Below are 16,213 nucleotides of genomic sequence, written 5' to 3' on the forward strand. Positions count from 1 at the left end.
ACTATGTATAACTATATTATGCTCAGATTTATTCTGTCTACACTATCAAACTTTTCTGTGGCTCAGAATATATAATTTCTCTACAATTTTTAACCAGACTACATTGTACTAAAATCTTGAATAAGTTACTTATGGAAATAGTGTCACCTTTTCTTTGCAGTGTCATGATGTTCTACGCAATAGTAGCAGATATTTATGTCATTTCCTGGCAATAAGTTATGACTAGTGCGGTAAGGCTTCTAGGTGTCAGTGATCTGCAATTGTACTTATCCAAGTAGAAGGAATGACACCAACATTGCTCTGTCTATAAAATATCACTAGTCATTGGGGAGTATGTCCTGAAATCTCAACACTATCTGCATTGTCTGGACGCATACAGAGTTATGAGATTGGTAGATGCCAAGTGATGACATCATTGCTTCATGTGCGATTTACACATTGTAAAAGATAATAAAATAATTTTTAAAAAAGTTTAAAAAATTATTTAAAAAATTGCTGCTCTCATAATTCTACACGATTATATCCTGCCAATATCCTAGCCTAGAGCAACCTTCATGTTATTGGGGGTCATTTACTAAGGGCCCGATTCGCGTTTTCCCTACGTGTTACCCGAATATTTCCGATTTGCGCCGATTGTACCTGAATTGCCCCTGGATTTTGGCGCACGCGATCGGATTGTGGCGCATCGGCGCGGGCATGCACGCGACGGAAATCGGGGGGCGTGGCCGAGCGAAAACCCGACGGATTCGGAAATACCGCCGCATTTAAAAAAAAAATGTGTTGCGGAAATTTCACTCACCTTCATCCAGGATAGGCCGGTGTATTTCGACGCATTCCAGCGGACTTCAGCGCAGCAGCGCCACCCAGTGGACGGCGGAGGAACTACCATCATAAATCCCGGCCGGACCCGAATCCAGCGCAGAGAAGGCGCCGCTGGATCGCGAATGGACCGGGTAAGTAAATCTGCCCCATTGTGTTTTGAGTTACCTATGTAAGATTATGTATCTGGAATTGCATGGCGTGTAAATTTCTATAACTTTCTTATGACTTATAAGTTTGCCTGTTACCCAAGTTTTCACTCCCACTATGCTAGTGTACATAAGCCTTGTGCATGCTATTTTGCTCTGCTGGGTAGGTATCCCGTGCTTCGGTTTACCTGTTTTGCACCATTTGTTATGCAGAAACCAAGCTCTCACACAGATCTTTCCATGGCAAAATAAAAAAGTTAGATTTTTGAAGGTGGGGAGTGAAAAATAAAAACTCAAAAATTAAAAAGGACCATGACGTTAAGGAGTATTTTACCTTTAATGTGATATGTCCTCCTCTTAGCTGCCATCTACTGGCCTCATCTGGTACTGCAACTGTAAAAATACAGTGGATCTGTGTTGAAAAAAAAAAGGGAGGTCATTTTTTTCCCCTTTGTCACTTCATTAATTCCTTATTGAGTGATTGGGCCCTGGTCTCCATTACACAGGATCCCTCCCTCCCCTTCTCATGGATGGTTTTAGGCAAAGTGTAGACCTAAATAAAATTACTTTTAGACACTTTCGATAAATATTCTCCAATGTACAGTTATACACAATACAGGATCCTGTACCATATATGACATTTGTTTATAAAACTGTAAAGTTACAGGATCCTGTATTGTGGATTACTGTACATTGGAGAATATTTATCGAAAGTGTCTAAAAGTAAGACAAGAAAGTCTTATACTGCACCAAATTTATCAATGTGTCAGATTCTGGATGATAAATCTGGCGTAGTAGAAGACTAATCGTCTAATCGTACTATGCAATGTCTATAAATTGGTCTAGTTTACCACAGAAAACTGTGGCATTGGCTTAATGTTTGATGCATAGACTTTCCCCCAAAAAAATCACGCCAAGTTAATACTTTTTTTTTACAGAAAAAAGATACGTTATATTGCTCCTTTCAGTACCATGTGCTGTGTGACTAGGCACTCGTCACCTGGGAGTGGCTATAGGGGAGCAGTTTCCCCCCACCCTTGCGAAACTGCTCCTCCATGTGTCCTTTTCAAATATATGAAAACACCCATTACTTGGCTTAATGACGCCCCCTGCTCCTCTACAGCCAATCCCAAGTGAGGAGTGTTATTCATATATTTGAAAAGGACACATGGACGAGCAGTTTCCTAAGGGTAGGGGGTGCTCCTTTCCAGCCACTCCCAGGTGACAAGCGCTTAGTCACACAGCACATGGTATTAAAAGGTACTATATAACATATCTTTTTTTCTGTAAAACCTATTTTTTAAACAAAAACTCTTTGGCAGTGTATGTACTATGCTCTGTGGGGACTGGGGGAGTGCTAAAAATGGGTCTCCTGGTGACAGGTTCCATTAAAGTGAATACTTTGCGAGTAGCTTGGTGTATTAGGTCTTTATCAGTTTTACACATGGAGAGACTGAAATTCTTGCCCTTTCTTCTTTGAAAAACAGCTTGAGCTCCTTTAGGTTGGATTTAGAGCATTTGTGAATAGCCGTTTTTAGCTCTTCCCACAGATTCTTGATTGGATTTAGGATTCAGAACTGTGACTTGGCCATTCTTACACCTGGATACGTTTATTTGTGAACCCTTCCATTGTAGATTTTGCTTTATGTTTAGGATCATTGTCTTGTTGCAAGATAAATCTCCGTCCCAGTCTTTTACAGTCTAAACAGGTTTTCTTCCAAAATGGTCCTGTAGTTAGTACAATCCATCTTCCCATGATTTTTATCCATCTTCCGTATCCCTGCTGAAGAAAAGCAGTGCTAAACCATGATGTTGCGACCACCATGTGTGATAGTGCGGATGGTGTGTTCAGGGTGATGAGCTGTGTTGCTTGTAGGCCAAACATATCGTTTGGCATTGTTGCCAGAAAGTTAGATTACTGTAGGGTTTCATCTCACCAGAGCACCTTCTTCTACATGTTTGGTGTTTGGCTTGAGGCAAACTTTAAACAAGACTTTTTATGGATATTTCTGAAATATGCCTTTTTTCTTGCCTCTCTTCCATAAAGGCCAGATTTGGGCAGTGTGTAACTGATTGTTGTCCCATGGCCAGACTCTCTCACCTCAGCTGTAGATAATCCAGAGTGATCATGGGCCTTCTGGCAGCATCTCTGATCAGTCTTCTCCTTGTTTGAGATGAAAGTTTAGAGGGGCGGTCGGGTCTTGGTAGATTTGCAGCGGTCTGATACTCCTTCCATTTCAATATGATCACTTGCACAGTGCTCATTGGGATGCTTACAGTTTGTGAAATCTTTTTGTATCCAAATCCGGCTTTAAACTTCTCCACAACAATATCACGGACCTTCCTGGTGTGTTCCTTGGTCTTCATGATGCAGAACCCTGAGACTATCACAGAGCAGGTGTATTTATATGGAGACTTGATTACACACTGGGGGATTATATTTATTTTAATCAATCATTTAGGATAACATTTGATCATCCAGAGATCCTCGCTGAACTTCTGGAGTGAGTATGCTGCACTGAAAGTAAAAGAGCTGAATAATATTGCACGCCCCACTTTTCAGTTTATTTTTGACAAAAATTTAAAATATCCAATAAATTTCATTCCACTTCACAATTGCGTCCCACTTGTTGATTCTTCGCCAAGACAATCACAATTTTATTTGTTTATGTTTGAAGCCTGAAAGGTAGAAAAAGGTAGAAAGGTTCAAGGGGGTGAAATACTTTCTCAAGGCAATGTATATATATTTTCTTGTTACCCACAGGAGAATTTCTCCAAGATAAGAAAGGTGTTATGTGTCACATTGCTTACTTCTGGGAGGTTAGTAGCTGACAGAACACAGCAACAAACAGCGCAACCACTACTATTACATAATGAATGGATGTAGGGTCAGATTATAGATAGGACTCCAGGGGCACATGCCCTGGGCTACCCATGACTTTACTGTACTGTGAGCGGACTGCCTCTGGGAGTGATGTGCAGCAGCGGTGCCACTACTCCACATGTGCGTTTGACTCCAAGCTGTGATAGTGACTTACTGGTTCTATAAGTGACACCATGACCACCTGTACTTAACGGCATTGTGTATGTAGCATGCTTTTCAGGAGCTGCGCTGCATGCAGAGTGACACCTTAACCTCCCCTATAGTATTTAACCAGCTGAACTGGTTACCAGCCAAGTCCTAGCCAATCAGTGTTAGGTTTGCTTCCTCTCCGATCACTTGGCCCGATCTGGGAGAGGAGGAGATAGAACTCTCAGGGAAGCAGTGACGCATGGGACTGGCATGGTGACTAGGACTAGTTGTTAGTGCTACTGCCAATGTACCAGCTAGGTCCAGAAACCAGGCTAGTAATGTGTACCACTGTCTGGGATACATTCAGTGGGGGCCCCACCAGAATTTGCTTCCAGGGGCCTCCACCACAATTAATCCAGCCCTGAATAGATGTATTATGTTCTTGCACGTTTCTGAATTGTTGCTATATTAATCCTTTATAAATGAAAGGTCTAACTCATGCTCGTATTTATGTTAACCTAGGATACAAATTGTCACTCAACTAACAGTTATTTGATTCTGACTGCACATACACTAACCCATACAGTGTCCTATGGAACAGCTATGTACAAGCCATAAGATGGAGGTCCATTGAGTACCATTGCCAGTGGTCAGTCTCAGGAGTACATAACTATGGGTAGGCAGGATGGGACAGGAGCTAATTTAGCAACCAATCAAAGCACATGCTCAACCAGGAGTTAAACCAGGAACAGTAGTAGAAGAAATGAGAACCAGGACAGGAGTGCACTTAAACGTTTATCAGACGAGGAAATGAACGACAATTCACCTATAAATACACCACCAGACTATTTGTGGTCTAATGTTTGATACAATATTGATTGAGATAATGAAATAAATCTTACTTTGTAAACTATCATTTCAAATATTTACAAATGATGAAATAATGAGTCAAATTATTGAACTGAGATGGACTTTGACCAGCTGTAAGTACAAGTCAAACACATTAGCATGAATCTCATGGAAGCGTCATCTTTCCGAGGATCGCCGCTCCCCGTGACGTCATCGGGGAGCGGCAATCCGTTGCCATGGTAGCTTGGGGTCTCACGAAGACCCGAAGCTACTTCGGGTTAACCCATTCATTACAATGTGCTATCAGCACATTGTAATGTATGAGGAGTAAAATCCCCATATACTGCCATACTGTAGTATGGCAGTATATGGTAGGATCGATCAGACAACCTAGGGTTAGAGTACCCTAGGGAGTCTGAAAAATAGTAAAAATAAAAAAAAAGTTAAAAAAAAAAATTATAATAAAAAAACCTAAAAATTCAAATCACCCCCCTTTCCCTAGAACTGATATAAATATAAATAAACAGTAAAAATCATAAACACATTAGGTATCGCCAGATCCGGAAATGCCTGATCTATCAAAATATAATAACGTTTTTTTACTGCGTTTAACCCTGTAACGGAAAATCGCGTCCAAAGTCAAAACTGGCACGGTCCTTAACTGGTTAATAAGTATCACATTTGGAATGTCACTATAAGTGGTTGATTTAAGAACTTCAGGGGGACACATATGTGGCATTGAGTCTATTGAAAAAATAGAATAAAAATTTTGGGTATTGAAAATAATGAGCCACATTTATTAAAGTGTTTGCGCCAGTTTTATGTTTGACTTTGCAGTCAAATCAGTATCCGATTAGTGGGATTCCAGCACTGACCTGCTGCCGCTACCAGGTGCTGGGGTCAATAAAAAAACAGTACAAGAAGTCTGACACTCAGGAAAGAAGCAGGAGCTAGTCAGTGCATGGAATCTTTTTATCTATTTAGTGACACGGCCTGAAAAGGCTCTAGTGCCCGGGCATTTTTAGCAAATTTTTGGGTATTTTTTCGCATGCTACCTTAAATTTTTTTTTGTGCTGTTTTTTGGGACACATAGAGCTAGTTAATAAAAGTTGAAACATTTTTTAAAATTTTTATTTTGGGTTAAAAGTGAAAAAAGGCTTTTTTTCGTTATGTATTGTACTTTAAATTAACTCAGAATGAACATTATTAATGAATTCCCTATTTTGTTTTGGTCATTTTGAGCGGTCACATGACCGCTGAGTCTTTGTAGCTGGCGGCGGCTGCACTCCTCTATGCATCGCGCTCATTCAGAGCGATGCTGTGAGGAGCGGAGAAGCGGTAACGAACTGCATCTCCATTCTCCCTTCAACCGGGTCTAAAGACATCGCTGCAGACTCAGGACCTGCACCCGCTGACGTCCAAAGTTAGCTGGTGGTTGGAATTAAGTCATTTTTGGAATTTCTTCTAGCTTCAACATAATTGTGCTTTTGGTGTACAATAATTAAAAGGTCCACAAATATATGCCACTCCCCCTGACAAAGCTAACGGCGAAACGCGCATCAAGTGAGTCCAGTGGATTCCGGGTCCTTGTCTCTAGACAGTCCTATTTTCTCTTCCCCGATCAGTAAGTACCCCTATAGATAAAGTCCAAGGTGACATCTTTAGGCTATAAACTTAAAGCGATAGTGCAATAAGAATAGTAGGGACTGGTGCAATATATTTATTATAGCTAATTTACAAAAAAATTATTCAGTGATTTATAGAAAAGAAATACACAAATATAGAAGAGTTATGAAAAATACCCGCGCTATCCATAGGGCTTTTTTGTTTTTAATTTGTGTGTGAAAACCCTCCTTTTTTCTTTCCATACTCAACTTATGATTTCTTGTAAGCATCCAATAAAAGATACTTTGTTTGTATTTTTATAAAACTTTTGGTCTAAAACTCAATAACCACAGTTTTTGGTATATCTTGGTGTAGTCCTGGGACAGTGCTCCTTTGAGTGACTAATGGGATTTAATGTGAAAAAGACAATCTGGATACAACAAATATATGCGTTTTAGGAAATGATCTGTTGTTCGCAACTGTAGGGGTGACCTCTGGTGCTGGAAAGTAGGTATTGCATTATATTAACGACAAGATAATTTTCACTTAATCACTGCAGATACTGTGTAGATGAAGGACAGCTGCTGATATTTACATAGTTAAGATAGACGCTGCGCTCATCATTCCACTTTTTCTACACCATCTATTATCTTGTGGACCCTTTCAGTAAATTTTATGTTTGTTGTATCACTCCCCACAGATTTTTTTGTTCTATTATATCCTTTTATCATGTGGACTAGGGGTAATTGTCCAGCAAATGTCTAAAGATGAGGGTAGGGGCCAATTTATATATTGAAACATTTTTTACCAAAAACATAGCGATTTCCAGAAAACCTGGTTACACACCCAGGTTTCCTGCCTAAATGCACCAGATTTATGGATTCCAGTAGACATAGCCCAGAAAAAAAGACATTCAAGCGTAACTGTAAAGTTATAATGATTTTACCAAATTATTATGTGATTCCCCCTTCGAAAACAAGCAGAACGATGCCTACTTTGTGCTGCTCGTCCTTACTTTCTAAAGTTATGGCATTTTATGTTCCAAAAGTGTCTGACAAAAATCTTTCTCACCAGGGGTGAAGTGGAGGGAGTCGAAATATCTGTCAGCCTATGCCCTAAAGCTGAGGCCAGTTAGCTTGCTCACATATCCCATGATGCCTTGTGTTCTCTCTCAAAGTAATTTACCATTAAATCCATTTAGTTTTCCACAAGTAAATCCAGTGAAAACTGTACATACAGGATGTATATGGCGAATAACCTGGAAGCTTCCATCACATGGAGGAGCATGGAACATGGAATAAGCGAAAGAAAGCAGAAGTAAGCCTGTTACTGGAAGTCTATAGCCTGTGCAGTCTGAGCAATAAGGGTTAATATCTGCACAGAGCTGATAATGCAGATGACAAAATGGGGGAGGGGAACAGCATGAGGTGCGGAAAAAGACAGAGAAAGATTCTGTAGAACCACAGACTGGGTTGAAAGGACTGATAGGTAACAGGGGAGATCTAGTACCTCCCTATTCTGTGCAGGAGATATCTGTATCCACTGTTCTGTACACATCCAGCTCTGCTACATACACAGAGAGACCCCTGTCACATGACCTCCTCCTTTGTGAGCAGGAAGCAGCAGCCCGTCCCATAAAATAGACAGATAAACTATGGATTCCAGGGCTTATCAGCACAGGCATAGGAAGCAGCTGCTGAGGTAATCTGAGAGGGATAGCAAGAAAACTGATGCATATAGGTAACAAAGATAATAGGCAAAGTTGTTTTACATCCCAAGAGCTATTGATTTGTGGGGAAAAAACCTTTACAGTTAGTTATACTTTAATTGTAATTTAGCATTAAAGCACCTACAGTAGTTTTATTCAGGGCCTGAACTGCATCAAGGGGACTCATTTACTATAATAGGGTCTGGCGGACAAAATATTGCAGCGTGTCCTCTTTTGCCTTTAGTGCAGATGTAAACCTGTTCTTAGTCCCACTCCACAAGCTTCTATACTTGACTTGAAGATGAGCGAGCACCCAAGGCTGCATGTAATTTGGGGGGACCACTTTTATCTGCGCCGACCCCCATATTTCCCGGAATGGCTCATCCAAGATGGTGCTAGTACTGTGCACAAGAACACAAATATTGCCTGGTGACTGCAATTGCAGCCTTTTCGCCCATCAGCATTGAGTGAGCAAACCTCTCACACAGTCAGTAAAAATTATCTGAATTTGATCCGAGTTTGGTCATCTGTCCTAGTGCTATGTGACCATTCGTTTTTGTCCTGTCAGATTTTTACATCTTATCTATACAGTTCTGAGCAACTTCCTTTAAACTCATAAGAATCTGTCCGCACTTGGTGGCATGTGGGCGCCTTCCTTTTGTTTTACATGCACCCAATGAGTTTCACGCATGAAGTGTATGCTGCAATTTTCTCGATTAGGTTCGGATCCACGGGTCGTGACAAAACATCTGATGTGTGCATAGTACTATAGACTATCAATGTCTCAGAGCTCTGTCCAATTTTGACTCTGAAAACAGGAAAATCATTTGGGGGCAAAAGACCTAAAGCACAAAAAAGCAGCAATGTCAATGCATTAGAAGGTAGACCGATTTGGTAAGTTCTGTGCAGCACTGTGTAATCTGTGGGCGCTATATAAAGAATTATTATTATTAGTAAATATTTACTTACAAACTATAAATCATTGTAATCAGCTCCTCCTGCTCTATAACCTGCTGACTGCAACACACTGTACAATGTATTATGCATTCAACATGACAGGTTAACTCCAGCAAAAATATTCTCTTTAGCAAAATTGTGCCTTTCATCTGTGAACACTTTACCTGATTGCAATGATGAATAATAGTACGAGACGTGAAATATCTCAATACTTTACTCTGGATTGTCAGATTTCTGCCTTTGATTCCTTAGCACTCCATCACATGGGCAGCTAAGGTCCATACAATCTCTGCCTGTTGTGCTGTGCTTATACTTCTCTCTATATCCTCCTAAAGATCTAAGAGACAACTAACACCAAACACTGTCACCTTCGGCATCATAAGTGTGTCTATCATCATAGGGCACTACAATAGGAGAATGGACTCCCCTCTGTGGAAAGTCTGTGTAGTACTGCTCATGCATTCATCTAGATAACCTGATGCCTAAGGTGATGACCATCCCCCCACTGGGCCAAAACAAAGGTATTGTGAATCACAGCTGTTGCCATGAGATAACATGACCCCGGAGATAGAAAGACGTTACAGACAGAAACAAATGAATGACAAAATACAGGCTGAAATATATATATATTTTGGAAGAATAAAAATGTCACTGGAGTGCTTCTTTAATGTCTCTGAAAAACTTCCTATGGAAAGTGGCCACATTTTACATTTACATAGCAACGCCATTTCTTTTTCATCATTTATTATCTTTCTCCAGGAGAAAATCAGACAACAGTAGATTTTCAGGCTGATAAATAAAACCTCTGCATAACTGTGGTAGAATGAGATCAGACAAGAAAAATGAGACACAGGAAAAATATTGGCCTAACTATTCTAACTGCAATCGTTCTATACAGCACGTTTCAATGAGATCAGACTTGCGGTCATTATGTTATACATAGAACAGGAGAGAACGTGGCTACATGCAGTATCATGGAACAGAATTCACTATACGGAGGATTTCAAATTGTACAAGTTACATTTCCATTTCTAACAAAACCCCTATGGATCTAAAATATGGAGTCCATCATAAAATAAAAAATTAAATATATAGAGTTCCAATCAAACAAACAAAAAAAACATTATTGCTAGTGTGAAGTGTTTTTCCTTATGTTATGTAACATCCATCAAAATGATTCTTGTAATTTTGCCAGGTGGAGATTCAGAAACGTGCAGGGAAGGCCGGCCACAAGTCCAGCTTTGGCGCCACCGTTCTCTACTTGCTACGATCTGGGGGGAGGCTGTCGGTGAGGCATTTCAGCTGCTCTTCACCTAGTTTGATCTTGTCTTCCAGTTCCCGCTGCTCAAGGATGAGTGCAGATTTCATCTTCACAAAGTGCTCATAGTCTGCAAGGTTTTCTTCATTAAGGTAACTCGCCAAAATGTCGTAGACAGTGCGCTCACGCCGGTCCAGGTTCTCTTTCAGTTCCTTTGCGTCTTCATGCTGTCGTGTCAGCAACTTCCTCTTCTCAACCAACGTTCGCTGAAAGGAGAAGGACAAGTGATCAGCGTGGAAAAGGGACTTTAAGTCCAGGAGTGTCCTCAACAATGAGACTGCATACAGGAAGTCAGGTCATATACTTTCATGTTTTTCGGCTGAGTGTATGCTCCATTGCCAGCTATTCCCCATTTCCCCATTCACATACATACTTGGCTGGAAATAACTATTGCCCGATGATTCTAGTAGGGGTTTATCTTGAGAGCAAAATAAAAGGGTAAATTGAGATCCAACATGCCTGACCCTTCTTAGGAGATCTAAGAGAAACCTGTCACCAGCTTTTACCCCACTAAACTAGCAGCCCCCTCAGGTAGGGAATGAAATATCCTTTCTAGAATTCCCTCTTTTATGTGAAATCTTGCTCGTTTATCTATAAACAATCTCCTCCAAAGTCATGTGAAAAAGTGCAGAAAATGGTCATCCTTTCCAGAGATGAGCCAGAGATGTATTTATATATAGATAAAGGCAAAGTTGGGAATGCTTGTTGCAGATAAATATCCAATTCCCACCTTTTCCTGTATCTAGGATTATCATCTTCCATACGATATATACAAGAACGAAGCTTCTTGCTGGAGAGGAGACAGGCTGAGAGGCTGTAGGGTGGTTGAATTTCAGATATCCATATATTGGGCTTGCTAGTATTTAGTAAATTATAGAGAATCTCATCTTACAAACCACATTACATAAGTGCTTCTGTGAGCTACAAAACCATACAGGTAGCTTGGATTCCACACTGGAACTTTACCTGCCCATATGTCTGGTTACAGAGATATGGGAAGAGCTCACAGAACCATAAACTTGTTGGAATTCTCTTCATCAATACTACAACCATGGTTCTGGCTTCTGTAGAGCCCAAGATATAGATGACTAAGTTAATGTTCACCCTCCAGACTCTGAGCCTGAATCATCTCTGGCAAAAGATTACCGTTTTCTGCTCATTTTCACACGACTTTGGAAGTCATATTTTTTAGGCAAATGGGTGAGATTTCACATAAAAAAGGGAATTCTAGAATATAAATATCATACCCTACCTGATGGCGCTGCTAATTTAGTGGGGTAAAAGCAGATAACAGGTTCCCTTTAAGACACCAGCATACACCTTAGATTGTTGATTTCCCTTAGATCATCAGATTTGCATTATATTTATCTACTATATGATCACCTTACAGAGATAAAACATGCAGGAAGCATTCATTCTGTGAGGTGCATCATTGGGAATCTCAACATTATCCAGAGACATTTACAGCCTCAATGTAAATTCCAGCATGAAGTATGGGCTCGCACCAAATGTTACATTTGTCGCTCTATTTCATGGCTCACAAGGCGGCTTGTAACATTTATGAGTGTACATACCCTTTCTTCTGGGGAGGCATTCTCATCCAGGTTATTGAGGGCATTTTCCACCCGAGCGAGCCTTCCAGAGAGTGACAACAGCAGATTTACTATTTTCTCCAAATCACCAATAAACATCCGAAACTTGTCAAATTCATTTGGTTTGCAGACTTCTTTCACTATGATCTCCACTTCCTCCCCTAAAGCGTTGTTACACTGGATATCCTCTAAGAGGGTTTCCCGAGCCTCGCGTAGAACTTGTAGCTTCTTACTGATGCTGTCAATTAGTTCTTGCTGTGGGGTAAAGAGGAAAGAAAAAGTGGTTTAACAATATTAACCTATACAGTAGACGAATGCATATTGTGTACTAACAGACATTTCTACATACAGTGCATAAGGCATAACCCGGTTGAATCCTCCCATAGACCACAGTTGAACCCATGGAGCACTGGTAATGCTCCTGCCCCCTACTAACACACGATGTGGATCCAGACTGTATGCATCGGGTGATGGGATACCTTCTAGGGCTTATAATGACCATATGTGCAGCAGGATCATGTACCACTTAGGGAATCCCCAGCAGCAGGATAAATATACCTATCCTGGGGATTCCCTGAAGAGCCCCAGCTCTCAGTACAACAGGTCAGTACAAGGTTGATCAAGGAATAGGTTGTTTGTTATCCTCAATCCCTGGCAACCCCTTTAACGTCACATTACTGGTGCATCCTCATATAAACTCATTTTGGGAAGAAACTTTCCCTTTAGATCATCTCTTTATTGTTTATACAGTGATATGGCTTTTAGGGTACAAATGGATTCTGCAGCTACTTGCTGATAGCATAATACGTCTTCTAGGAGATGAGCTGCCCTGGCTTGTGCTGCTGCCCAGAAACAATCACTTGTATATCAGAAGCATGAATAATCTGTAGAGGAAAATCCATGTACTGAACAATCGCTTACAAGCCTGTCTCATAAAAGTTTGTGCTTTAAGGCCTCTTTCACACAAACCTATGCTGGCCCGGGCCGTAGCGCTGCACACACCTCCTTTCTATAGCGAGGCATGGCGCCCAGCCTTACATACAGGAAATGTCTTTTTCCCATGGATGGTACAGTGACATGTGTGGTCACCGCACTGTAGCCGGCTCCATAAGCTTTTATAGGAACCAATATTCGCCCGCAAACTGTGCAGCTAGACAGGGCCCTCACACATAACTATGAACGAGGCCTTATTTAAGCTGACACTTTCTTGTTATGACAATTCAACAAAATAAAAGGTAATTTAACTTAAGTTAGGACATTCTTGATTTTTCCAGGTTTTGCACTTTGTTGATTTATGTTAGTGGTTGATATACAGCCGAGTCTGTGGGGTTTTTGCGACTATTTATTAAAAAGTCGGAACCTCTTCTGCAATTCTAAGGTTTTTCTTACGCCTGATCAGGACTGGAGTTTATTTACAACTTTTTAACCATGATTTGCAACTTTTTCATGTTTCCTATGGATTTTAAAGATACACTGAAAAATTCTTGTGCTGCTAACTTTGCTAGGCGAGTGAAAAGGGGTAAATTTAGGCGCACATATACAAATGTGTCAAACAAAGTTTGCAAAGAGATGAAAAAATCCTAAGATAAATGACCCCCAATGTGTTCAGTCGGAAGGTGAGGGCTCAGCAACTCAAATTTAGTAAATGGGTTTTGTATAATACACAACTGATCTAAATACCCACACTGATAAAAAGGAATTTAAAGATGTCAGGAACATGTGACACATTTGCTAAAATATAGATTAGATGTTCTACAACCTAAATGCTATGGTTTTGTCACCATTATCTTTTATCATTAACAACACAATTATATGGGGGAGGAGACACTTTACGATGGCTCTGATGTAACTTGTCTCATCTCATCTCATTATATACTATACACTATATACTGGAGGTGTCATGTTTGCCAGACAGTGTAATTGACCTGAAAGGCTCCCTTTATTTAGCATAATTTATTTTCTGGTCAAAAATTTTGCCAAGTTTCATGGACAACCCCCATAGGATCCAAAGGTGGCAACGTTGACCTTCGCATGTTCACTGGGGTCTTACCTTTTTCTCATACAGATTGTGGTCCATCTCGTCCTCAGAGCTTTCCTCAATGTGCTGATGTTCCTGCATGTCCTTCATTTTAATAAGGAGCTCGGCTTTAGGTGCGGATGTGCTGTAGTAGGTAGAGCTGGTTGTTAGAGATATAGCTCCAGCTTTAGTTGGATCTTCTTTCCTATAGGATAGAACTCATGTTTTTACGGAGATAACAACCTTTAAAGTACAACAATGTGATCATAAATAATATTACACAGATACACATGTGCTGGGATCTGATGGATTCCTGCCAGCAATATCCATCTCATGTGATAGATGACTCCTATTAACGTATACAGAATTTCTCCTGTACACATATCCTTTACTGTGGATGGTTCTTAGGTTCTACAACATTGCAGCAGATTTACCATTTCTCTATATGTGATTCTAATAAGTGAAAGGTCAGGTAACGATTCACAAGACTGTTTATGAATGCAACAAGATTATTCCAATTGGCTTTGAAGGTGGGAATATGTAGAAGTAAGTGAACATTATAATATCGTAGCAGACAACTCAACAAGAGCGTGCTAGCCCTTTGAAAACACTGCTCCAAACCTACCAGATGCTTCTACAACCAGAAGACAGGTTGTGACTACAGAGTGATGAAAAATCAGTGTTGGTTTGTGGGAAAGACCATAAAATGTACATTTAGAAATGATACATATTACGTACTTTTCTTCTGTGGGCCTCGGAGATGGAACCTTGGGATGAATCTTCCTACGTTGCTGAGCTTCTTCAAGAAGATGTTCATCCTTTCTAAATATTCCTTCCATAAGGTCCATTGTGGTCATCATTTTGGCATTAGGATCTAAAATGTCTGCAAGTGACTTATCTTTTCCAACAATTTCTCTAACCAGCTCCTCAGACTTCAAATCAGCATAGATCAGATCTTTGCCCTTCGAGTTACCAGCACTTAGAGATGGGTCAGGACTTGCGTTCTCAACAAATTCCTGTGTTGAGTGAAAGTTGGTAGCTCTGGACTGGTCTTCTGGCTCATGATCGTGTCTTGTATATGCACAAAAGCGGGAATAGGACTGTTCAGATGTGCTAAGGGTTTTGATTTGGTCCTTGGTGAGACCAGTGGGTAAGGCAGGGGGCTCAATGGCACTCAGCAAGTTGTTCCTGCTTTCCTTCTCCGCGTGGCTTTCAGAGTGGACAATCTTAATGGGAACCATCTTCACTTTGGTGTTGTCAATCACCCTTTCAATTCTGAATTAAAAAAAAAAAAAAAGATGCACATTGTGTTTTGTTTCTAATTTTTACCATAATCAAATTTGTTGAAGAAAAACCCCAAGCAAAAAGAAAAAGTAGACAAAACAAAACAAGTACTGTCAGGAAAATGTGACACAGGCTTCGCTAAAATATAGATTAGATGTTCTACAACCTAAATGCTATGATTTTGTGTTCTATGAAATTACACGGCAGGGTAACAGAAACCACAAGCAACATGAAAATAATTCAAGATTTCTTATTTCTGCACAAAAATACATTCCCTAAAATTGTTAGCTTGAGAAAAAACTGGGGGTCAAAGTAAGGCTAAACGGATACAGACAACCAAAGAGAAAAAAATGTTACAATGGAAAAGGAAATAATTGCTAATATACAACCCAAATGTCCTGTAGTGATGACCTCCTGTCCAGCATTCATGTGACCACTGCAGCCAATCACTGGCCTCAGCCTTACGTGCTGTACATGCGTGATCACTGAGCACAGTGATTGGCTGCGGTGATCACATGAAGGTTGTACAGGAAGGCATCGCTACAGGACGGGAGCCATGAAGAGACTGTTTAAAGACAACTTTCTGAGCTCATTCTAAATAATTTCCACATTGTATAGCATATACATTATTGGGGAGATCAAAAGTCTTATTGAGCAGAACTGTTCTAGTTACCCATGGCAACCAATCAGAGCTCAGCTTTCATTTTTCCACAGCAGCTTATAAAATTAAAGCTGAGCTCTGATTGGTTTCTAAGGGCATGTAGAAGAATTTTAACTCAGAAACTTGATGATAAATATCCCCCTATATGTTACACATGTGCAGGCCAGATTATGTGAGTGTGGCCCAATTGCAATCAGTAAGATAAAGCCAAGGCCAGTGAACTTCGATGCTACACCGAGCA

The 16,213-nt window shown here is 40.4% G+C and overlaps 1 protein-coding gene and 1 long non-coding RNA gene across 5 annotated transcripts in view; one reads left to right on the plus strand and one right to left on the minus strand.

The window, feature by feature from the left end:
- The window catches only part of LOC140119140 (uncharacterized), a 202,566-nt gene that overhangs the window by 185,842 nt on the left and 511 nt on the right, over window positions 1-16,213 (plus strand). The gene's annotated exons all lie outside the window — the stretch shown is intronic.
- SHROOM2 (shroom family member 2) overlaps window positions 9,710-16,213 on the minus strand; it is a 104,168-nt gene continuing 97,664 nt past the window's right edge. For all 4 annotated transcript variants that reach the window (XM_072137837.1, XM_072137836.1, XM_072137838.1 and 1 more), the window contains 4 exons: window positions 14,766-15,302; window positions 14,061-14,232; window positions 11,993-12,265; window positions 9,710-10,624 (listed from right to left, as the gene is read on the minus strand). In XM_072137837.1, the coding sequence (XP_071993938.1) occupies window positions 10,358-10,624; window positions 11,993-12,265; window positions 14,061-14,232; window positions 14,766-15,302 (1,249 nt within the window). In that variant the 3' untranslated portion in view covers window positions 9,710-10,357. The remainder of the gene's footprint in view (window positions 10,625-11,992; window positions 12,266-14,060; window positions 14,233-14,765; window positions 15,303-16,213) is intronic.

This window comes from Engystomops pustulosus, chromosome 2 (genome assembly GCF_040894005.1).
Source record: "Engystomops pustulosus chromosome 2, aEngPut4.maternal, whole genome shotgun sequence".
NCBI classification, from domain to species: Eukaryota; Metazoa; Chordata; class Amphibia; order Anura; family Leptodactylidae; genus Engystomops; species Engystomops pustulosus.